Source organism: Raphanus sativus, chromosome 3, assembly GCF_000801105.2.
Source record: "Raphanus sativus cultivar WK10039 chromosome 3, ASM80110v3, whole genome shotgun sequence".
In the NCBI taxonomy this organism is placed as follows: Eukaryota; Viridiplantae; Streptophyta; class Magnoliopsida; order Brassicales; family Brassicaceae; genus Raphanus; species Raphanus sativus.
Window position 1 is genome coordinate 19,268,846 of NC_079513.1, and position 24,373 is coordinate 19,293,218.

At 31.7% G+C, this 24,373-nt stretch overlaps 3 protein-coding genes and 1 long non-coding RNA gene across 16 annotated transcripts; 1 reads left to right on the forward strand and 3 right to left on the reverse strand.

Annotated features, from left to right (window-relative positions):
* Positions 1-4,671: 4,671 nt before the first annotated feature.
* LOC130509661 (protein VASCULATURE COMPLEXITY AND CONNECTIVITY-like) lies at positions 4,672-6,013 on the reverse strand. 2 transcript variants are annotated; one of them, XM_057005827.1, is made up of 3 exons: positions 5,552-6,013; positions 5,231-5,427; positions 4,672-5,094 (listed from the first exon to the last, which is right to left on the reverse strand). In XM_057005827.1, exons 1-3 carry the CDS (start codon positions 5,648-5,650, stop codon positions 4,878-4,880), a joined length of 513 nt encoding a protein of 170 aa, XP_056861807.1. In that variant the 5' UTR covers positions 5,651-6,013; the 3' UTR covers positions 4,672-4,877. The 2 variants fall into 2 exon arrangements, with proteins under 2 accessions (XP_056861807.1, XP_056861806.1); XM_057005826.1 differs by having other exon boundaries at positions 5,231-5,430; positions 5,552-5,998.
* Positions 6,014-9,699: 3,686 nt separating this feature from the next.
* LOC108846791 (choline-phosphate cytidylyltransferase 1) lies at positions 9,700-12,289 on the reverse strand. Its single transcript, XM_057005614.1, has 8 exons — positions 12,047-12,289; positions 11,739-11,852; positions 11,550-11,645; positions 11,414-11,456; positions 11,166-11,321; positions 10,998-11,078; positions 10,286-10,384; positions 9,700-10,180 (listed from the first exon to the last, which is right to left on the reverse strand). The coding sequence occupies exons 1-8, from the start codon at positions 12,223-12,225 to the stop codon at positions 9,950-9,952; spliced, it is 999 nt and encodes a 332-aa protein (XP_056861594.1). The 5' UTR covers positions 12,226-12,289; the 3' UTR covers positions 9,700-9,949.
* A 2,284-nt stretch (positions 12,290-14,573) lies between these two features.
* Positions 14,574-17,376, reverse strand: LOC108826643 (uncharacterized). 11 transcript variants are annotated; one of them, XR_008943310.1, is made up of 5 exons: positions 17,292-17,376; positions 16,375-17,171; positions 16,150-16,287; positions 15,671-16,032; positions 14,574-14,948 (listed from the first exon to the last, which is right to left on the reverse strand). It is a non-coding gene; the product is annotated as an uncharacterized LOC108826643 (long non-coding RNA). The 11 variants fall into 11 exon arrangements; XR_008943313.1 differs by having other exon boundaries at positions 14,574-14,945; positions 15,671-15,754; positions 15,853-16,032; positions 16,375-17,360; XR_008943311.1 differs by having other exon boundaries at positions 15,671-15,754; positions 15,853-16,032; positions 16,375-17,360.
* A 1,418-nt stretch (positions 17,377-18,794) lies between these two features.
* LOC108847360 (uncharacterized) lies at positions 18,795-24,159 on the forward strand. Of its 2 annotated transcripts, none has more exons than XM_018620581.2 (7): positions 18,795-18,969; positions 20,646-20,778; positions 20,888-22,747; positions 22,812-23,054; positions 23,126-23,281; positions 23,372-23,524; positions 23,641-24,159. In XM_018620581.2, the coding sequence occupies exons 2-7, from the start codon at positions 20,680-20,682 to the stop codon at positions 23,878-23,880; spliced, it is 2,751 nt and encodes a 916-aa protein (XP_018476083.2). In that variant the 5' UTR covers positions 18,795-18,969; positions 20,646-20,679; the 3' UTR covers positions 23,881-24,159. The 2 variants fall into 2 exon arrangements, with proteins under 2 accessions (XP_018476083.2, XP_018476084.2); XM_018620582.2 differs by having other exon boundaries at positions 20,646-20,769.
* Positions 24,160-24,373: the final 214 nt, after the last annotated feature.

Sequence of the window (24,373 nt, forward strand, 5' to 3'; positions counted from 1 at the left end):
CCCCTATGGAGATAAAGAAGTCTACTTTATATATAAAGATATATCAAAATATATCAATTGTTGTATTCAAAGCATGTAATTTAATATAAAAAAATCGTTTAGATAAATCAAAAGGAGATAGAAGATAAAAATATAACTTTTAATATAAAATACAGCAAGTTTTTCTATTTTAAACCTATAATTTTAAAAAAATTATATATATCAAAAAGGAAGCTAAGATCAGATTGAATACCACAAAAATGACTATGAATTGAAGAAATTATATACAACTCAGTTGGATACACATATTATTATTGAGCCGGCCATTAAAACGTGTAATAGAGTTGGTTAATAGGTTTTAATACCTATAATATTTTTTACTCCACCAAAAACAATATTTTTACGTAGAATATGTACAATTTATAATTAGTATTGCCTTAACAAAAATAAACCAGATGTAGTTTACAAGGATACATTAAGTAGTTTTGATTGAATTTATGTTTATGTTTTTATAGAAAAAAACATCTAATTGTTTTAGATTAATAACTTTGGTTAAAATGAGAAATCTTCACTTCAATTAATAACCTTTTAGTAAAGTGTTTTATTTTGAATAGTACAATTTTAGGTTTGTCCTAAACAATAATTCTTTTAACCCAGTAAATATTATATCAATAAAATACTTTTCATGATACCTTTATTTATTGCAAAAGAACAACATTACAAATACTTTCAATTAAAAATATATTCAAATTAACAAATATTTTATTCTTATCTTTATATCACAAATAAAATATATTCAATTATTACACATCTACACTAAGAGGATCTCTAATCTCTAAAAACATTATATAGTACTTTACATACACATTTTAAATAATAAAATGATGTATAAACAATTACATAACTATATAATTATATGTTATAAATATTTTTTTTACAGATGAGACAATCCCACATTTTAAAAAACACAGATCATAATCTAGTGTGTCAATTAAACCTAGTACATGTATTCAAATTATTTTTAAGAAAAGAAAATAGACAGATAAAAGTAAATAAATGAAGGTGTGTATCAAGTTTTGTTTAGAGTTCACCTTGAAGGATATGAGAATACAGAATACTGATATATAATTTCCAACTAGTGACCAAGAATCAATGAGATTATGAGAATACTGATTTCCTCTTCATTCTTACATTTTTCATCATTTATAAGAAATATTTTTTTACCTGTTGTTCCCTTTCATTCTTATAATTTTAAGAAATTATAGAACAAATATATTTTTATTAAATTCGAAAAACAATAAGTAACAAAGTATTTTTTGTCAATTGTCATCCATTTTTTTTGTTTCTCTCCATTTTATTTTGTTCCTTTTTTTAGAGGCAACCACTTAAAAACATTATACTTAATTATTAGATTAAACTTTAATTACTTGAAAAAGAAGAATTTGTACTCTTTATGTGTTGTATGTATTTGCATTTGTATTTGGGTTTTGAATATTTAGCAAATCCAGTGACAAGGAACATAGGTGTGTCTGCATACTCTCGTGAGAGCACCGACTCGGTTGTAATTTACGGAACCAAAGCAACTACAAGATTCCATTGAACGTCATTATCATCGGTGCATTTTAAATTTTTTTATCTCTATGCTAAAATTTTCTAATTTATAATATTATCTTTGAACAATACTATTATACGTAATTTCTGGTATTTTGTAAAGAAAAACATTTTGTAAACATTATTATGTAACAATACTATTTTAAATAATTTTATGTTATATTCCTGAAATTTGGAATTTATATGAAAATTAAACTAAAATGATCCTACATATATAACAGCGTTGGGATACTGTTAAAAACAACAAAACTTATTTTTAAAAGAAACTATAATATTTTGTACTTGCAAATACACTAAGTTGGATACCATTTAAAAAAAATAAACTCAATGAAAATATCCTAACTGGTTTAACAATTATTGTATGGGATTTAATATTTAGGTGGTGAAGTTAAGTTTATACACTACAAGAAAAATGCGTTTAATAGCAGATCAGGATAGTATTTTTTCGTTTTGTGCTATGGTTGACATATCCGTTAGTTTTAGATAGCGTTTGTAAATTTGGAAACGCTATGATAGAATATTATATTTAAAAATGCTATGATAGCGTATTTTTAATAGCATATTATTAAAAACGCTATCTTTAACTTTTTAAATCTCTAAACCCTAAACAAAGTTTTAAATCTTAAACTCTTAACATAACTTCAAAATTTAATTATTTTAATATCAAATCTTTAATTTAACTTCAACATTAAATATAAACTCAAAACTATTTTTTGTTCTCAATAATTAATCTTAAATTTCAATACCCTAAACCTTCAACTCTCAAACTTACTTTAATATATTTTAAACTCTAATAAAATAATGAGTTACATATATTCTTTCAAATTCAACTGAAGTCTTATTATTTTTATTATAATTAAATTAAATTAATTTTATTTATCATTTAAATATACATGTTTTTTCATAATATTTATCGAATTATATATTGTTTGTTAAAAAATATTATAAAATAAAGGGTTATCAATAGGAAAATTACAACACAAGTAAACTGATACATTTTTGAAAACTCATGAACACATATCAATATTTACAATAATTAAAACATTCCACAAATTCTAAATAATTTTATGCTTTAGATTTATTGAATTATAACCTGAATTTATTTTAAATAATCTTAAAATGAGAATTAAAATTTGCTTTAGTATTTTGATTATGGTTATATTAAGTTCCACAAACATTAAAACATAAAATTTAAAAAGAAATTTTAATATTAAAAATAGTTTTAATAGGAGTGACTAAAATATAATATATCTACCTCGTTTAAAGTATATAGTGTTATGTCATTTTATATATTTTGTAATTATTTGATCAAATATGTTTATTTTAAATTTTATTTTTATTTTTTAATATCTCTTGAAAATAAGCAGTAAAATATCATAATTGTATTGAGAAGTCATATATATAAGTAAAAATATAATTTTAGATATCTTTTTTTCTAACTAAATATATGAAAAATATTATAGTCAACTAAATATATGAAAAATAAATAGAAAATTTCAATACTAATTATAAACTATTTTAGTCAGTTAAAAAATATATCAATTTATGTTACTTCAGAAAAAGATAGATATATAAAAAATCTTTCGTTCGCTTTGAAATATATGTTTTTGTATTGTTTAAAATTATGTTTAAAAATAAATAATATTTTTAATATCAACATTATATGTGTGAATTTTTTTTATGAAATCACAATATATAAAAAAATAAAATTTTCATCTAATAAAATATTTCATTTTTTAAATGGAATATTACTATTTTATGAAATTTCCTTTTTAATGAAATCACATTATATATATACATATATTTTCGTTTTCAAATTCGTTTTTTACTTTATAAATGTTTCCTTTTTATTATTATGTTATTGATAATTTAAAAAAAAAAAAATAAATTAAAATAATAATAATATGTAAATATAATATTTTTAATTTACTAAGGATATCAGTGTAATTAATCATCGTGGGAGTAAATATGAGCGTTACAAATAAGAAACTGACTTCTTAAAAACAATTACAGAGATGATTATATATTTATTAAAATTTCTAAAAATCTTATGTGTACCTATTTTGTTATCTAATTTTATTATTTAATATATATATTATAGCTCTTGGCCTGTAATAAAAAGGAGAATTTCTATTTTATCACAAATTTTAATATATTATATAAGATGACACTAATGTTACGGTAAATTTTACATAAATTGTAACACAATTAATTACCATCACAGTCAAGGACAAGGACCCACTTGTTCTACCAAGAAAAGAGTATTTCTATATTTATGCCTATTACTTTGCAAACTTTGTAGTAATGTGTATTATAAATTTATAATACATATTTAATTATACAAAAATTCAAAAAAAAAAACTACATGAATGTTATGCATGGTTTTTTTATTCCCGAATTTTATAGTAGTGTAAATTTCATACATAACTAAACAAAAAATTAAAAATACTAAAATGAACTCTTAAAACATGTGTATATACGTCAAAAGTGTTATTCAACTATTAATTAATCAGAACGATGTTGTTTTTGATACATTCAGTAAAATTATTTTTTTTGAATACTACATAAACTTTCAAAATTTTACTTATATATTTGAACATCAAAAACAGTTAATTTATCAAAATGACGTTATTATGGATAAATTTTGTAAAATTGAAAAGTTAATTTTTAGGAGATTCAAACACTCACACAAGTGAACAAGTAAGAGCATATTAACTGATAAACCAAAATAACTTTCTTGTAACTTATACATAAGTTTTAGTTTAACCAGACAAATGATATCAAATATTTTTTTAGTTTTAACATATATATATAAGTTTTTAAATTTAACTATCAAAATCATTATTTTATAAATTTAGATTAATTATTATTAACTTAAATATTTACTGTATAGTATTACTAAAATTGATATATATAAAATTAATAACATTTTGAAAATTTAACTTTACTTTAAAATTATTAATTTAAATTAATAAATTTATTTTGAAAATATTAATTTAAATTCATAACTTTATTTTAAAAGTAATAATTTAAATTAATAAATTTTGAAAATTTAACTTTATTTTAAAATTTGATGGTCAATAAATATATAAACACGATTTTGAGAATTTATATAGTATTTTGAATTTTTGTTTAGTTTATTATAAAATATGCACTAGTATAAAGTTCGTGAATAAAAAAAAAATAACAGAGTAAAGTGTATGTAGTATTTTTAAAATTTTATCTAATTCAATAAGAAATACACACTAATAAAAAAAATCATGAAATATCATGCACCACAGTAAATTTCAGGCTGAAATAGGCTTCGCAGCTTCGTCTTTAGCAGCTTCGTCTTTAGCCGCAGTGGCAGAAGCGTAATAAGCAGCACACAACAGGGCATGAAGAAAACACAAGATCCCTCCAACGGAGAGAAAATGGAGATGTGCGAGTCCGCAAGAGGAACTCGACTTGCTGTTCGTCAACGTTCCAATCACCAATGTCAGAAATGCAACGACGACTACAATCCTGTGATTACCGTCCAATTAACACACACCACGTGTCATTCATCAAGAGACAACAACTATTAATGTCATGAAGATTGTACTCAATTTTTTATTTGTGTGCACAACAAGATTGTAATCACGTTACTTAACAAACGTACCAAGTGGACACGAGACAAACCATGGAGATTTGCTTAATGGAAGAAGATCTTTGAAACTCTTGAGAGCAAATACAAAGGCAGCCTCCGAACAAATTGATGAGGACCTGAGCTATTACCAACATCGCTATTGCACCTAGACCTCGCCTGAACGCGTCGTTGCTCGGCTCTCTGCAGTCAGATAGCCCCAGATTCGTGTACTTCTACATCCCAAACCGTCTTTTAGAATGTACATTAGAGTATGAACTCGAATTAAAACTTATAAACAGTTTGACGGTCATATAATGCAAACTATCATCATCATCATGGAAATATATAGAATACCTGATTTTGAGCGACTTCTGCTTGAATTCCGAGGATTGCAGCAGCTACATCTAAGGCTGCAATGAGTAAACAAACAAGAACACCTCCTAACGTAGCCATTTTTAGTTCTCCTTTTTAATAACTAGGATTTAGTTTTGTTGGAGATACTTTGAGAAGCTTAAATTCAAAATGTGAATCAAGAAGAGGAGAAGGCTTCCCTGTGAGGAAGAGAATCTTCAAAGAGATATGAGAATGGATAGTTCAAAATCTATCTAGTGAGGAAAATCTTTTATGGCCAAATGGGTTTTGATATGTAGGAGTAGTAAATAAACTTATTAGTGTGTGGAAGAAAGAGAGAAAGGGAAAGAAACTTTAAAAGACACATTAAAAGGTAGAAAATGATATTATACAAAGACCATGACATACAACCAGAAAATCAATAGAATCTTGGTCAATGTTTAGCAAAAATAAGAAAATTAGCATATTGGTAGACAACTATTAACATCAGTTTCATGTTTGATATGTTTTGGCATTAAGAAGGGAAAATGGTCAATTTCGATCCCAACAAATTCAGTCGTGCCAAATATGATCATAACAAACTGTTATTGCCAATATGACCTTAACTCAATTATAATTTAAAAAAAATTATCCAAACTTATTAAAACGTATATAAATCTACAACTATGACATAAGTTAGTCAAACCGTTAATAAGATAAAACGACGTCGTTTTGTTTAATTTTTTTTAAAAATATGTTCAATTCGAGAATTGAGCACGTGCATTGATACCCTTTAAAAAGGTTACACTAACCACTAGAAAAAAAAATAACTTTTTAAGATATTATTACAAATTTGAAATTATATATATACTACTATGCTTCTTCATCTTATTCGGTTAAAATTTTGAAGATGATTATTTCTGATTTACTATAAATATATTAACATGTTTTTAATTATCATGTTTTTATCAACCACCCAAACCAGTTTAGCATATGAATTTTAAAAGCCTTGCGGTAATATTAGGCTGAACCATGTTCTTAAGTTTGAATCTTCTTGAATTAAAGATCATGGAACACATGATTGCATCTATCAATTGTGTTTTCATTTATGCTTATGGATCTATTGTTTTGGAGTTTCACGTCACAAATAAGTAATGAAACGATTTCACCTACGACACTAAACTAACTGCTTCGATCAACATTTCAATTCGACTAGGCAAACTAAAAAAAAATACTAAGAGAACCGACTTCAACAAATTCGTATTTCAACTTAATTAGAGTTGGAAAATTGAAAAAAAAATGAAGAGCAAATTTTAATTTGGGATAATTTGCTCAAAACCAATGAAATATGTTGAAATTAGTTCAATACCAAAAACGGCAAAACATCATGGCGCATGTAAAATATTGCCTGAAAAAAATACGAAATTACTCTCTAAAATCCTCAAGTTTATTCTAGTATAGCGTTGTAGGTTCGTAGTTGACATAGAGTTTATTAAAAAGATTTTGTGGAGATTTGGTACTGATTTACATTAATTTGTTCAGAACAATTCTACGTTTTCTCTTTCATCCTATTTTTCTGTTTTTTTTACATATTCCTAATGAATCTAAACAAAATCAAAGAAACCATGAATTCAAAATAATTGATGAGTTCATAAGTTTCTCTGATTCTTTCTTCACGACCCATGAGTTACAAACAACTAAATAAATAATGAAAATTTTCTGCTTTTTATTTTCATTTTTTCCTCTATATGGTCACTTGAATGCATCCAACCATCCATCACCACAGTTTCCAAAAAGCTTATGAATTTTCTCTACCAGAGTTCATCTTCTATCGTTCGAAGATTTCTCGGGTCACTATTTCAACAATCAATACGGTACAGTCTCAGAATTAGCTGGCTATCTCATCGTGTATATGGTTGTTATTCATTTAGCCAGCTAATCAAAAATATGAATGTGGTCTACTTCACCAGCCTCCACATGATTCATTCTAAGTTCAAAGAGTTATGCTATGATAATATGATAATTAGACGGCTACAAGATAGCATGGATGTATATATTAATTTTTAACTTGTGTATAGGGGAATTTAGCCGGTTATAAGTGATTCAAATATATTATTCTTGAAAATGATGGTCATACATATTTAACTGAATGAAAAGTTTCGGCATATCATTTTTCTTAGTTGAAGCTGTAGACGGCTACAATATATCATGGACACATCTAAACCCTAAATCTAAACCCTAACACACAAAATGCTAAACCATAAACCCAATAGGGACCCCGGAACCCAAAGGGTAAAGAGTAAACAATAAAATCTTAACTTTTACTCCCGTAAACATATTAATTGATAAAAATATAAATTATTATATCCTAAGCCATATACTCTTATTCAGAAATGTACCGAAAAAGATGAACGTCAGTGTAAACAAGTTATACATAAAATTTATTTATTAAACAATCATCTATTTTCATAACCGGCTAACCTCGCTTTTTCACTTAGCGGTAAAGTTATTACGTATACTTTAGCCGGACAATTTTTCGCATTGACTGTCACCTGTAAATATTAACTGGACAATTTGTTTGACCCTATATTGTGTGTACGTCTAATGCTTCAACAATTTCAAGCAGAAAGAGTGGACACATCTAAACCCTAAACCCTATGCTAAACCCTAAACCCAATATGGACTCGGGAACCCAAAGGTTAAAGAATAAACACTAAAATATTAACCAGTACCCCTGTAAACAAATTACTTGATTAAAAATATAAATTATTATATCCTAAACCATATACTATTGTTCACAACCGTACCTAACAGCTGAACGTCAGTGTAAACAAGTTATACATAAAATTTATTTATTAAACAGTCACGTATTTTCATAACCGGCTAACCTCGTCTTTTTCACTTATCGTTAAAGTTATTATGTATGTTTTAGCCGGATAGTTTTCGCCGGATAGTTTTCGCATTGGCTGTCACTGTAAATATTAATTGGGCAATTGGTTTGATCCTATATTGGGGGTATGTCTAATTCTTCAAAAATATTATTGTAGCCGTTTAACATAATTTATATTACAATTTTGCCATTTATAATCCGTGTAAGTGAAAAAATATCATTATTTTTATCATCATCTTGATTTCAGCTGGTAATCTGAGATCTGCTTAATTTCATAAAATTGAACATCATCTATCTTTACTACGAAACTTATGAAATAAAATTCAGAAGCATCATCGTTGCTTTTAGCATGTTCTCTATTTTTTTTTCCAAACTAATTAACTTCTCTTTTTCTCAAGCACTTACAGCTCTGATACACTTACAAGAGATTTATATAAAAAAGCCGCTCACTTCGTCATGGATCATTTGTCATCGTCATACTATATAAAAATAGCAAATTTGAGATATATGTCAAAGCGAGTAATAGACATAATGATACACATACAACAGAAAATGTGGTGCAAATACATGGTTGCGTAAATTGACCAGAAAATATAGTGTAGATAAATGGTTGCGTAAATTAACCAGAAAATAAATAAAGTTGGTTAATTATGAAAATAAGAAAGAAGATAGAGAACTGATGGAAGATAGAGAAAAAAAGTTGAATAATTTAAATATTGAAATCAATCTGACAGAGAGAAATTTCGAGCATATATATCTTACACACCTATTAACGTATCTTTTGGTTAGATTTTGCTTACACCTTTGGATATGTTGATGTAAGGGTATCAGTGTCCAACTTAATTGTTAACAGTGTCTATAAAGTCACTCTTTGGCATTAGATTAAATACCACATAGATTGTTGGTAAGAGCATCCGCATTCGCGAACTGGAAGACTCGAGTTCCTATGCTTTCAATTTAATTATTTTATTCTGTTTTTTGTTTGACTTTTCTAAAAAAAAAAACTAATATTTGTTCAATTGCGAGCCACCACGTGATGTGGAGCCCGCAAAACAGTGACGACACGGAAAAAACTTTTGCAACGCGGGTTCATCAAATTCACCTTATTTTAATATTTTATTTTTTTGGAACTTGTGCGAACTTATCTCGTGAACCGCTAATGCGGTTGCTTTAAGAGTCCTGATTTCCCTTTTAATTTAGGGCAGACAGGAATCATTGACTTTTCCTGTTTCAGATGCACTGTATTATTTCATAACACTTTGCCCGTTATACAAAAAAACGATAGAAACAAAAGAAACAGTAAGATACCAGGTATCGAAAGGGGAAACATTTGTATACAAAGGTCAAAAACAATGAGACAACTCCACCAACGACAAACACACACTCTCTCACTTTCTAAACATTGATATTACTACATGTTAAGTAGATGCATTTTACAGGTAGATAGAGAGAGTGAGAGTGAGAGACTAAGGGAGTTTAGTAGAAGTTGTCATGAGTACACTGACCTTTGGTTTATGACAGCCAAAGTGTTCTTATTTGTTGGCTTTTACATCCGTATTAACGGTTTCCTCTTTCTCTTCTACTTCTACTTCTTCCTCCTCGTCATAGTATTTTTCATCTTCATCCTCGTCACTGCCCATGTCATGGTCGAAGTATTCTTCATAGAACTGATCGTCAGTGTCATCATCCTGACCATTCTCCAGCTTGTTTCTCGGGATTTGTTTGATTAACCTCTCTTGGATACTGTCTCTGATTGCTGTTCCCTATCAACATTTTACGCATTTGTCATTTTTAATCAAAGGTTACACATAGCATAACTTATTAACATATGTATTATTAGTTGACAGTGTCTTTAATACTGAGCTTACCATCTTATGGCAGCCTTCTTCAAATATTTCAAGAAACCCGGCGACCCATCTATCAGCATTCTCCACCCACTCATTGCGCAGCATTTTTACAGTTTGGATCTGGAAAATCCGAGTTTAGACATTAGCAAAGGTGTAAGAAAGGTAATAGAGAAATTATAAGAAACTTTAATCAGCTTGGTCCAGTTAAGATTATCACATTGAATCTTCAAGATATCATAGTGGATACAAAATGCAAGCACAGTGGATACAAGTGATCAGGCTGCTACTATAAGTATGAAATTATTTTACAACATTATATCGCCTGGCACCACTACTACACATAAAAGAAGTAACTCCTTTTGGTATTGAGACTTTCAAACAACGAACGGATTAATCAGCATCACTTCTAAGTTCTAATGTACAAGAAAAGGACGCAAACCAGAAGAAAGAGATAAGAATGGTCTTTGCCAAAGAGGGTAAATATTCTAAAGAAGTGAAGGAGGTTCAAGTAATGAGAAGTTGGACTGCAAACGTGACACAGTACGGTGTTTAAACAGTAGCGAATATACAGAGTGTACAAGCTTGAGGGGAGACGTAAAGAGCCAGATACAAACCCTAGATTTTAGTTTAATTTTCCTTGCAAAGTATGATGAAACAGCTTATTTGATAGAATGCAAGATGATAGACGTATGATGATCAATTAAGAAAATGGAAAGTTGAGAGAAAGACATACCTTTTCTCCCACTTTTTCTTGTTGTTCTTTGACCCTCTCCTGGAGTTTCTTTAACCGCATATTAACTCTAAGTCTCTTTTCCTGTCGGAAATCAATTAAAACCCAAAGTTTGAGTCCTCCATGTGATTTTTTTTTTAGTAGCAAAACAACAAAAATGAAGGGCCATGCCTTGACAAAGCTAACTCCGAGATCTTCCCTCGAATATCCTCTATCGAGATTACGCATGACATACTGGTTGTAATCTTTCACAATCCTCATTATAATGTCCGAGGTTGATATTCCTTCAGTTCGCATTGTCTCCTTAAACCTCCCAACTTTCTTAACCTGTATCAAGATGCTCAGTTAAACCATAAACACACACAAAAAAAGAAAAACATCAAAAGCAGAAGTAGTATTGAAAATTATCCCCAACTCACAAATTCATAAACATCCTTTCCAGCTCCGCTGGTGTCAGCATACCTACGGATAACATTGATCCAAACAAGGAAAACAATAACCACCGTTTTCACTAAAACTAGATCAAGACAGACAGAAAAAGAAACATGGTCTTACGGAAGGGAATCATGGGCTACGTAATCAATCCGGTTACTGTCAAGAAACTCTTGGTTGATCACCCATGGTGCATCCGGGATGACTTCATCCACCCACCTGTGTATCAAAAAAAAAAAACTTTCCCTCTATTACTTCCATCCACTGCTTACATATACTAGAATAACACAGCATATGAAAAGGCAATATTACTTGCAATGCCGAAGTGATTCGTATCGCTCTTCAGCAGTCATCACAGTCCTCCCCTTGTACTTATGCGTGGTTTCATCGTTGCAACATCCCACAAGAAGGTAAGTGTTCGGAAACCTAAAAGCAAAACGGCAAAACCACAAAGAACACGAAAATCAAACACAGAAGCACAGCACAGTGCTTTGCACATCAAAAAAAAAAAACTTGGGGGCAGTTATATTAATCAAAACAGATCAAAATTATCATCGAGATCACAGATCAATCATTGCCAAAAAACGAAATTGAATCAGGGAGATAAGAGGGTTACTAACGATTTCTTGGCCTGTTCGAGAGACCGAGCGTGACCGAAGTGGAAAAGATCGTAGATCCCATCGGCGTAGACGCGGACGGGGCGATCAGTCGGCGGCGAACTCTGGATTGCTGTAGAACCGGGGAGTGCGACGGCGGCGGAAAGATCGTCTCCAGTGGGATCGTCGGTGACGTTGCTCATGTTTTCCGAAGATTAGATCAGATCAGATCAGATCAGTCTCCTCCCTTATAATAATTAATGAAAGGGACAAGTTAGAATGATAAGTGATGATGATAGTGGCTTCCCTCTTCTCTTGTTATCATGTTTTGCCAACAATAATTTCTATCTATCCGACTGACAGGGGAAAATGACAAATTATCATTTTTTGTTTTTCTTGTTGTAATCTTATTTTTATACTAATATATAAATTCCATAAAATTAATAATTTTGTTTCAACTTAAATTAAGACAGTTCAGACATAATTTTATAAAATAAATTAATTATAAATCGTATAAAAATATATAGATTTTATTAATATTATTTATGATTAATTACTATATATAGTTAAAAATTAATGTATATTTTTATTTTAAGTTAAACTTATAAACATTTTATTATTTTAAAGTATATAGGACTTTTTTGTAAGTTTACATCTACGAAAATATGTATCCTTTAATGCATAAAAATTACCAAATCCATAATCCAATAGTAAAATAATTTTTAATTTTTTTTACTTAAAATCCAGAAAAACTGAAAATACATATATTTCTTCTAAATAACAATATTTTTTTAGAAAATATAAATATAAAAACAAAATTTTATTAAGGATGGAGATGGCAAGTGTGCTTTGTGTTGGTCCCAGTTGGCCAGTAATAGCATCAATGGGTTATATAGTACGCCAAGGATGGTGGTCGCTTCTTGTTGCAGTTACTGCAACCGGGATGTTGGGAGCTTACACGGGCCGGCTAGACAATGCCTTTATACATCTTGTCTTCTACTCTCTTCTCTGCTTGTAGTAAATCAAGGCTCTAGGGTGTTCTGTTTGTTTTAACTTATTGTACACTAGATCTTGACCCGCCCGGTCGGGCGGGTATTTATTTTATGTTTTTAATTTTTCTTTTAATATTAAATGATGTATTTGTAATATTTAAATATAAATTTAGATTGTAAATTTATCTTTGGAGTTATAATAAAAATTAAAATTAAAATTTTTGTAAAATATTCTGATATAAATTTTAAATTTCCTAATTAAAATAATATAGAGGTGGGTCATGATTTTTTCCAATTCAAAATCTTAGCATCCCTCAAAACAAAGAAAATAAAATTATAAATACATAAAACATATAACCATATTTGAGACTATAATTTCTATTAAAATAAATTTGTTAAAGAAAAATAATGTTGCGCTGTTTTTGATTATTTCTAGAGCTTGACCCGTGACCGTATAAATATTTTATTTCACTTTAAATTTTTTCTATGTACTAATGGTATACTATATATATTTGTAAATTAAAATGTATTACATAATTGTTATATAACATTTTAAAACATAACGATTTTATTTATTAGTTTTAAATAATTATATTTTGTGATTTAATCGGCTATTATATCACAGTGTATATAAACAATTCTTATATTCATAATTAATTAGACTTATATAGGAATTATTATGATAATAATATGTTATATAAATTGATTATAGTAAAAATTATATTTTATTTTTATGTTATGTAAATTGATTATATGTTATATATTAGGAAATATATTTTAGTTAAGATTTTGTTAAGGAAATCTATTATTTAAATTAGGAAAAAATATTAAATGCTTAAATTTATTATTTAAATTAGGAAAAAATATTAAATGCTTAAATTTATTATTTAAATTAGGAAAAGACAATCATACTTAAATATAGTTTCATTTAATACCTTAGTGGCATGACAATGTAAATATAATGAAAAACTAAGGGTTGATCTAATTTTGTACTTCTGTTTTAATAGAATAGATTCTTGAGTTTAATGTGATTGAATACAGCTGCCACTATTACCAGCACAATTTGAAGGTAAGTCATCTAGTTAAGAAGTTTCAGCCCCATCAAAATATCCTTTCGTGATCTTAAGCTTCTACTTTCCAATGTGATTTTTCTTTTTTTTGTGACTTTCCAATGTGATAGATACCAAAAATATATCTACAGATGTGGAAACTCAGGAAATTGCAAACTCTATCACGAAGCCCATGTGCAACAAATCCAAATCAAACTCTTATGTGCCCCTATCACTTCGTTTCTGCATCTAAGAAACTTAAAGTGCATTTTAAACAAACACTGCATTAAAGAAACTAAAGTGGATGCTCAAAATACTTCCCCTGAATCAAAGTAACACATTTGATATCTAACCCTAAAAGCAGATTATATGATTTTTGAACAGTCTCATTCTGACTCTTTGTGATTCGAATATATGTAAGTTAATATAACTAAAAGACATATAACTAAAGAGGTTGGCTAAAAAAGGTTTACTGGATCATTGAACGGTAAGTTAATATAACTAACAGACTTAGAGATGAACTGCTGATGACTACTATCTTATTGTTGTATTAGTCACTGCAAGATTCCATCACTCCATTAATACATTTACAGTAGACCAAGAACCCTAATCGCAAGAACAGCAAAAACACATAGAGTAAAGAAAAAAGAACAATAAAGAAAGACAAATACGTTATGTACGTTTAGTTTTTGAATGTATTAATGGGACCTTTGGAGTCTCATGCATCTCTGCTGTCCACTCTTCTCATCCGTCTCTTCATCTATTTCTAATAATAAAATGCAGACAGCTTAGCCATTTCACCACATGGCTGTACTCCGTGCCCATCGCTGGCATAGGTGAAACTCTTGACACTCAGATCCCATATTCCATTACTCTCAGCTTCTTCTACATGTACACATAACTTACGCATATAGAGAACGTTTGTACTTAACAAAAAAGAAAGTAAGTTTCAACTTGTATATTTGTCTTTTTTTGTTGCAAGGAAAAAAGAAAAAGAAAAAGAAAAAATATATTGACCTTTGTTTGTCGTTTAAATATTTAAACCCGTTTTAATATTGTACTACACATATGAATTTTAAAAAACTTTAATTTATGTATGAGAGTTTTAGTTGGAAAGTTCTTTTGCTTTACAAATGTTTTTTCAAACTAAATGATATAAAGATTGACTAAGATACATAATTATTGTGAGAATATAGTTACATATTAGTGTGAAAATATAAACAAAGAAACAACATAAGTTTGAAAAAAATATTATCTTGAAGTTTAGATTTCATATGTGCTTTTGTAAGTTTAACAAACATTACCCCACGTGTAAAATAGCTGTGAATATGCTTTCTATGTTATACCCTCAAAATTGTCTTTATTGTAGCATTGCTTAGTGCGTTTACCCGAATTTTGTTCGGTTTTTTTTTGTGTTTATGGTTGCCTCGGCACCAAATATAGCATGAGTAAGTGCAATGTGAAATTGAGATTGCTTAACGCAAACTCTTTGTTCACATTGTTAGTTATATTGCTTTGTGGTTATCTGTTTTTTCACAAATGTTTCACTTAAACAAAAATCAGTTCAACCCAATGTATAAGTGATTCTCGAGGTTAGAGTACTGTACTTGGCAACTCCGGCGAGGCAACCGTTGCCAAATTTTGGGCACATTAACGAAGTAGGGCCTCTGTTGGCCTTTGTTTTACGACCGCTGGCAATATAGTACCAAGCAGAGTCACGGTCAACATCATCTATCATGGCTATGCATAAAAAACGCCTCTTGCAATAGTTCAAAACCAATTAATTTACATGGTCAGCACTCAGCAGGTCGTTTTCAGTGGCTTATCTACAGCTGTGAATCCTCCCTTGGCGGACCTCTGCTTCATTTAATCCAAGATTTCCACAACAGTCATTGACTCAGACTTTGTTACATCTTCCGCATTGACCAGGTTAGCAGTATACGGGTTACAACCCAACCTGAAATAATATCTAAACAAATAGGTTTAACAGGTCTCTGAAGGTGTATTTATGCTCCTAACTAATAGCTGAATATAAAACATTGTTCAAATTGTGTAGAATAAATGAGTTGCCACTACAAAGACTCACCAGTTTAAATAATCTAAGGTGGGTTGGACATCTATGTTCATGCACGAAGACACGCAACGATGACATAGAGCTTAGGGTAAGGGTTCTTGTTGTTTTTTTGGGGGTAAACATTGCACATGGTTGTTAGATAAGAATCACCTGAGCGAGTATTGACAAACATTAGTGTCTGAAACTGTAAATGTTTAGAAAATATTTAAGTTGGTTAAACAAAAGCGAAATGATTACCACCAAGTAATTTTGTGTTTACAGTCGTCACTAAAAGTATGAAAGGAGTTCGGCACTGACTGTAAATTTCTTTTGACCTTAAAAGGTATAAATCAGTACACAAATAGCCTTCACTCTTGTAGCTAGGTTGGTCTGTGAAGGCACTATATGTGCAACGTGTGACGTTTTTGATGCTCGAGCAAGGCACATTGAGAAGAAAGAGAAAAAAAACAGTACACAGATAAGCAATTAAGTTAAAGATGATGTAAAATTTTAAACAGCTAACCATAAAGAGCAACCCCGAGTCCACATTTGGCTTCAAAATCTTCATGTAAGTGATACATGAACCGGTCTCCATCAATAGAGAGGCTCATCTGGCCAAGGTCGCAGAGAAAATAGCTCTGTCTGAAACAAATGGTCAAAGAGTGATCAGAAACGCTACAGATAGCTTTTCTTTTGGTAGCAGAGAAATTCCTGAGACTGTGGTTCCTGGTTTGAGGCGAGCCTCGTATCGTGGAGAACGATTAGAGGAGACGAAGCCTTGCACTGAAATCTGTGAGTTGTCAAAGAGATGGGGATTAGAGGAATCTATAAAAATAAACAATTGTACCTGTTCGTAGATGTGTAGCATCTCAAAACCAATAAAAATCCCCCTTTTGCAGTGTTTCTAGCCCCCCAAAAGTGGATCATAAAGAAACCTAATTCACAATCCGCTGACCCAGAGAGATGTCACGGCGACTTGGACTTGGCGGAGTTCAGAACAGATTTCATGGCCATCGCTTGTTGTTCTTCTCTATAGGGTTTTGGATATTGACCAACTAACGATTCAAGAAAGATGATTATATAAGAGAGGTAAAAGTAGGAGATGGAACAACAACATCTGTAATGGAAGGAGTAAATAAAGGAATTGAATGGTGAGAGTGGGTTGTGATTATTACAGAGATATGAAACGATGAAGATGAAGTGTAAGAGTCAGGGGGAATAGATCGACTCAAAGCTTTTCAGGAAAAAACGTTTGTCGGGCTTTGTAGGGTGACGTCTACATCAATGGAAATTAATGGGCTTACTGGGCCACGAAAATAACACCAAACAGACCAAAAAAAATAAAAGTCCAAACGCAAAGCAATGTCGATCTGACGTGGCGAATATTTCTTCTCCTATTGGCTTATTTAATTTGAAGACGTGGACAGCCTATCTATGGAGTATATTTTCCTTTTAGTATTGTATTGATTACACCCCACAAAAAACTTATTGTACATAACAATGTATATCTTATTAAGACTAATCACACTTCCAGTTCCTTTAATTCTTTTGACTATGATGTTATTGAGACTTACGTAAAAGCATTCGATTCATATTCTCTTTGTGAAATTTTTAAGCATTGGCTACATTTGTTTGAACTTTGACCAAATGTGGAAGTTCCGATAGTCGCCAGATTGGCTAAGTTGACCATGTTTGAATTTCAGTTACTTTCTCAATTTCATACATAAGTAAAGGGTTGCCGTTTACACGATTCATTTAAGACTGTAAGCTGTGACTCCGACGAGAATTTCGTTCGACATGTTCAACAACAAACTGTTGTGCCAGCCCAGAAAAACCTCCCTCTTTTTGCTCAATGAGAGTATTAACATCTTTACAGCTAATGATCTATCAGTTACGATTTCAATAGTCGGTAACGCTTCATTTTCCTTTGTACACGACTTGTAAATGAAAAAAAAAGACCCGCAACGTGATGTGGATTTTGAAGCCAAATAAGTGAAAGTGTCTCTATTAAGGGGGAAAATAAAAGATGAGGGGTCAAATCTGATAGAAAGAAATAATATTTTCCATGGTGAGGACGGTTTGGTCGGTCGGTGGCTCATCTGGTGTAGTGGGCCTTCTCACACTGCCTTTTATACCATCAGCCAGCCACTCAAGCCATTTCCTCTCTTTTTTTTTTTTGCCCTTGCCAAATCACAAATCTGCCCTTTCTTTAACTCTTTGTTGTTTTCCTAGCACATAGATTATCAATCATAAGAGTATCCATTTGTTTGCTCAAAGAAAAAAAGAGTATCCATTTGTATTTAAGGTAAATTTATATCACTAATCAATTTATGATGTTTTCAATCAATTAATAAATGAATTCTTAAAAGTTTTAGACAAATCTTTTTAATTTTAAAAATCTTAGTCCATTAAATTTTTAGAAAAGCATAAGATCATTAGTATTAAATCTGTTATTAACTTATTACTAATCTCCAAACTTAGTTCATTTGTCTTTGTCACTAATCTCTTCCTATTCTAGCCATAAATTTAATTACTGTACTAAAAATTTGGTCACTAATAAAGAGAAAGCTAATAAATCGGGTTTGAGCTATTTCCGGGTAAAAATGATAATGACAGAAACTAGGGGCATAATGAGAAATAAAACTAAAAGAATATAAATTGACGGTCTCCTCGTCCGCCATTGTTTGTCATTCAAAATAAATACGAACCGGTCTTCACACTGTGTCCACTTTATAAATCCTAAAAGTTTCTCTCTCTCAAACCAAATTTGCATTTGCTTCGTCATCATCTACTCCTTACTTTATTTTCTCCCAGCAAAACAGAGTAGCATCTCAGGTTCAGCAGCTTCACTTGGTAAGCTCTTCTTAGTTGTTGTTCATAGTTGATGAATCCTCTTAGTTCTATAACCTTATTATTTGCCGTGATCTTCTTGATGAGTAACACATCATAAACACTTCAGATCCTTTTAACAATTTTGTTGGGCGACTCTCTGTCTCCCTTGTTAGTTACTGATCCTTATTTGATTTTTGAAAATTAATCAATCCTATTTCTTAGTTTAGATCTATAAAAATTCGAAAATCATTTGCGATTAATCGCTTCTATTACCGCAGATTCGCCTGATCAAATCGTTGTCTAGTACTAGTAGTGTTTCATTCTCAGGATCTCTTTTGTTTTGAACGGATTAAGACGAGCTTTTTATTGAACGCTAAACGCTGAAATTTTAACTTTTAACTCTTTTTATTATGGTATAAACTAATCCATGACTGTGTATTACTAATATGAACTTCATTGGTATATTCATCATGTAGTGGTAGGTTCTAGTATTATACTAACCATCAACCTTTTTTATTTTATGATAATATCATGCTAAATATTAGTACACGGTAATTATAAGCTTTCCTTTTGTTTTTAGGTGCTAAGCTCGCAACTTTTGACAAAAATAAAATAAAAAGCTTACTTGCAACTTTAGTGATATGTTGTCTACTTGTCTCTATCAATATAGGGCAACGAGTAGACCAATATAAGTTAGACAAATGGAGATAACACTTATCCAATATAAGGAAAATTCCTCTTTTGATCGAATATTCTTGTGTTTTATGTAATAAGATTGAAAATGAAACATAGTTTGGCACTGGAACAACCGAATAATAAGTTTGTTATTTCTAATATACTCTATTCTTCTACCTTATGATCTTAAACGAATGGGTTTTTTTCCTTTGGTTATTTTTGCATTTTAACCGAGTTTTGGTATGATCTAACTTGGAAAATTCTGACGTTACAAAATCTATAGAATTCTATAAAAGTGAGTTGTTTGTTTTCTTGTTATGAAACACTCTGGCCCAAAGCCACCGCTCCATCTCGTCGGCGTACCTTATGATATGATTCTTTTCTTACTCTAATATATATTCATTTAATTATATACTCATATAATAAGTTTTTTTTTTGTATTTAGTTTTCTAATAATTTTCTTGGATCCTTTTTTGCATAATGATAAAAGCACAAAAAGAAAGACTACTTTGATGTTTTCCCGGTTTGATGGGCACTTTACACCTCTACTTATCTTTAGTTTTGTTTGGTAGGGCTTTTATTAACATCATAAGCATGCCTTACTCATTTGTCTCGTGGTGGAGACTGTTAAAGGTGTTAAAACAGATTCAAACTCTGTTACATCACATGCCACAGCCCATACTACCTATTGATCTTTGTCTTCTCCTGACTGTTTTGGATTCTTTAGCTTTTATGATCTAAACATATGTCATTTCGTGTAAAATAATAAAACTACACGAAATCAGAAATATTTTATTGAATTGGTATTTCAAATAGTTGTAATGAGGGGTGATGTATTCTTGTTGACTATTACAATAAATATCTTATCTTCTTTGGTTTGTTTCTAAATTTTGGAAATTATCTCTCTTTCTTGCATGCTACTGTTTTCTGGCTCATTTTTATTTATGTAAATAATTCATAATATGATATAAGTAGAAGTATATATCTATTCTCATGCGTGACCTTTTTTTAATATTCTACAGAACTAAAAGTAATCAGAATTGCTTGATCATAATCATGGAGGAAGCAACTCAAGTAGCAAGTTCCGAGGTTCCTGTAGTGAAAGGAGATGCTGATGACCTTAAGACAGTTGATGTTTCTGTGAAGGTAATGAATGTTCGGTTTTCACACAGATTATATGTTGGCTCATCATGGCTATATGAATTTTTCCTTCTGTAAGTCTTTCATAAGATTTTACTTAGTACATTCTCGATCTATATTGCAGGCTGTGAATGAAGATGTGACAAAGGAAGGTAAAGAAGAGGATGATGGGGAGTTCATAAAAGTTGAGAAGGAAGCTTTTGATGCCAAAGATGATGCAGAGAAAGCAGAGAAAAATCAAGTTTCAATAGAAAGAAGCTCTAGTGGTTCGCTAAGAGAACTACAAGAATCACAAGAGAAGGCGAAGGAGCTAGAGATCGAATTGGAAAGAGTAGCAGGGGAACTGAAACGGTATGAATCTGAGAACACCCACTTGAAAGATAAGCTTTTGTCTGCGAAAGAGAAGTTAGAAGAGACGGAGAAGAAGCACGGAGAGCTCGAAGTGGTCCACAAGAAGCAGCAAGAGAAAGTTCTTGAAGGAGAAGAGAGACACAGCTCTCAGTTGAAGTCCTTGGAAGATGCTTTGCAGTCTCGTGATGCTAAAGATAAGGAACTGACTGAAGTTAAGGAGGCTTTTGATGCATTGGGGATAGAACTAGAGAGCTCACAAAAGAAGTTGATAGAGTTGGAGGAAGGGCTAAAGCGTTCAGCTGAAGAAATCAAGGATCTGAATGATAAGATTACTGAATATGAAAAAGTTGAAGCAAAGCTTGGAGAAGAACTTAAAGAGAAGGAGACGAAGTTCACTGCAGCTGAACAAAGGAACGTGGAGCTAGAGCAGCAACTGAAGCTATCACAACTGAAAAGCAGTGAAGCAGAACAGGAACTGAAAGAACTGTCTGAGAAAGTGTCTGAACTAAAAACAGCTGTTGAAGCTGCCGAGGAAGAGAAGAAACAAGCAACCACTCATCAGCAAGAACTTGAATCGTCTCTGAACCAATCATCAGCAAGAAATGCAGAGCTCGAGGAAGACTTGAGAGTCGCTTTGCAGAAGGGTGCAGAGCATGAAGATCGTGCTAATACGACTCACCAGCGCAGCATTGAGCTAGAAGGTCTGTGTCAAACATCACAGTCCAAACATGAAGAAGCAGAAGGAAGATTGAAAGACTTGGATCTTCTACTTCAGACAGAAAAATACAGAATTCAGGAGCTTGAGGAGCAGGTTAGCGCGCTAGAGGCGTTCCAAGTGAAGAGTTCTAGCCTTGAAGCTGCTTTAAACATTGCAACTGAGAAAGAGAAAGAACTCACAGAAACTCTTGACGCTGTGATGGGTGAGAAAAAGAAACTAGAAGATACAGTGAGTGAGTACAGTTTGAAGATCAGTGAGTCTGAGAATCTGTTAGAAAGTCTCAGGAGTGAATTGAGTGTCACACAAGGAAAGTTGGAGAGCATTGAGAACGATCTTAAAGCAGGTGGCTTACGTGAAAGCGAAGTAATGGAGAAGCTGAGGTCTGCTGAGGAGAGTCTTGAGCAGAAAGGAAGAGAAATAGATGAAGCTATGAAGAAAACCAAGGAGGTTGAAGCTCTGCATCAGTCTTTAAGTCAAGACTCTGAGCATAGAATCCAAAAGGTGATGGAGGAGTTCACTAGCAGAGATGCAGAGGCAAAGTCTTTGTCTGAGAAACTGAAAGGCCTTGAGGAGATAGTAAAATCATATGAAGAGCAGTTGGCTGAAGCGTCTGGAACAAGTAACCAGCTCAAGATAAAAGTTGAAGAGCTTGAAGGATTACTAGGTTCTACTAGAAAAGCTGAGCTTAGTCTTGAATCTAATATTGAAGAGCTTAAGGCCAAGTGTGATGTTCTTGAGAAAGAGAATGGGGATCTGGCTGAAGTAAATCTAAAGCTGAACCAGGAACTAGCCAATCATGGATCAGAGGCTAACGAGTTGCAGACAAAGCTCTCTGCTCTTAAGGCTGAGAGGGAGCAGGCAACAAAAGATCTAACAAAGCAGCTTACCTCTGAAGGGGAGAGATTGCAATCACAGGTAATACAGCTTTGTTGTTTACTACAAAGTTTTAAGAAAATGACACCACTTCGTTGTGTTGCAGATTACTTCCCTGACCGAGGAGAACAACCAAGTCAATGCGATGTTTCAAAGTACTAAAGATGAGCTCCAATCAGTTATTGCAAAGCTTGAGGAACAAGTAACCGTAGAGAGGTCTAAAGCTGATACTTTGGTCTCCGAGATTGAGAAGCTCAGGGAAGTGGCTGCTGAAAAGTCTGTTTTGGAGTCACATGTTGATGAACTTGAAAAGACTTTGAAAAAACTCGAAGCTCAGTTGAAAGAAGAGGTAATACACTCTTCTACAACTGTTGTGATAGGATCTATATATATAACATTGCTGGTTTGATGTTTCTGCAGGTTGAAAATGCAACGGTTGCGTCTGTAAAAGTGGCAGAACTGACCTCAAAACTGCAGGAAGATGAACATATCGCTAGTGACCGAGATGCGCTCAGTGAGCAAGTGCTTCAGCTACAGAAAGAGCTTCAAGCGGCTCAGAGTTCTATTGATGAACAGGTTAGTGATCTTTCTTCTGTTTTAACTTCTGCATATCTCTCACTTCCCTCATTATGTCACTAAGGTCTGATATCTTTTATGTGGAAACAGAAACAAGCACACTCCCAGAAGCATTCAGAGCTGGAGTCTGCACTAAAGCAATCACAAGAAGAGATTGAAGCTAAGAAAAAGGCGGTCACTGAATATGAGTCAAAGGTCAAAGATCTTGAACAGAAAGTTCAGCTCGCGGATGCTAAAACTAAGGTCAGTCATAACATCACCACGCAGAACCCTGTTTGACTGATAACATACATACATTCATACATGCAATCCATAGACTTTTATCACTTATATATATGTTTCAAAACCAAATTTTGCAGGAGACTGAGGCAATGGATGTAGGTATTAAATCTAGAGCCATTGACTTGTCTTTTTCTTCTCCAACGAAACGTAAGAGCAAGAAGAAGTCAGAGGCATCTCCATCTTCCTCTTCTTCTAAGGGAAACGTTACTGATACTACTCAAACGGCTTCAACCTCACATCTCATGACAGTGAAGATCATGTCTGGAGTGGCTCTGGTCTCTGTTTTCATCGGTATAATTCTTGGGAAAAAGTATTAGGCTCTCTTCTGGTGTAGTATGTGATGTTCATAATGTGAAGATCTCTTCTTCTCTTTTATTTTTTGGGGTTTTGAATTTTGATCAAATTCTCTCGATAAGGTACACGAGAGAGATGTGGTGCTTAGCAGAGGTTATGAAGCTTTGCATGAATTTGCTTCTCTCTGCAAATTGGTTTTTGTTTTTCTGGGTTGGGTTTTTTCTTCTTTCTGGCTTGTGGGTCAAGCAATGTTCTGAATACTCTAAAAAATTAAAGAGAAATTGCCAAAAATACCATTTTCATAGTACCACTTTTCATGTTTACACTAACCACTTTTACCACTACTTTTAATGAAGGGTTTAGATTTGAAGGTTTAGGATTTAGGGTTTAGATTTGATGTTTTAGAGTTTAAGGTATATAGTTTAGGGTTTAGAGTTGAGGATTTAGGGTTTAGAGTTGAAGATTTAGGGTTTATAGTTTAGACTTTAGGGTTTAGGGTTTAGGATATTGAATTCA

Coding starts and splice junctions, on each gene's coding strand:
- LOC130509661 (XM_057005826.1), bottom strand. CDS start 5,650: ATGGCTACGTTAGGAGGTGTTCTTGTTTGTTTACTCATTGCAGCCTTA. Junction 5,431..5,551: donor CAGAAGTCGCTCAAAATCAG/GTATTCTATATA, acceptor TTTGGGATGTAG/AAGTACACGAATCTGGGGCT. Junction 5,095..5,230: donor GTTTGTCTCGTGTCCACTTG/GTACGTTTGTTA, acceptor CGGTAATCACAG/GATTGTAGTCGTCGTTGCAT.
- LOC108846791 (XM_057005614.1), bottom strand. CDS start 12,225: ATGAGCAACGTCACCGACGATCCCACTGGAGACGATCTTTCCGCCGCC. Junction 11,853..12,046: donor CTCGAACAGGCCAAGAAATC/GTTAGTAACCCT, acceptor TTTTGCTTTTAG/GTTTCCGAACACTTACCTTC. Junction 11,079..11,165: donor TCGGAGTTAGCTTTGTCAAG/GCATGGCCCTTC, acceptor GATTTCCGACAG/GAAAAGAGACTTAGAGTTAA.
- LOC108847360 (XM_018620581.2), top strand. CDS start 20,680: ATGGAGGAAGCAACTCAAGTAGCAAGTTCCGAGGTTCCTGTAGTGAAA. Junction 23,055..23,125: donor AAGCTCAGTTGAAAGAAGAG/GTAATACACTCT, acceptor ATGTTTCTGCAG/GTTGAAAATGCAACGGTTGC. Junction 23,525..23,640: donor TCGCGGATGCTAAAACTAAG/GTCAGTCATAAC, acceptor CAAATTTTGCAG/GAGACTGAGGCAATGGATGT.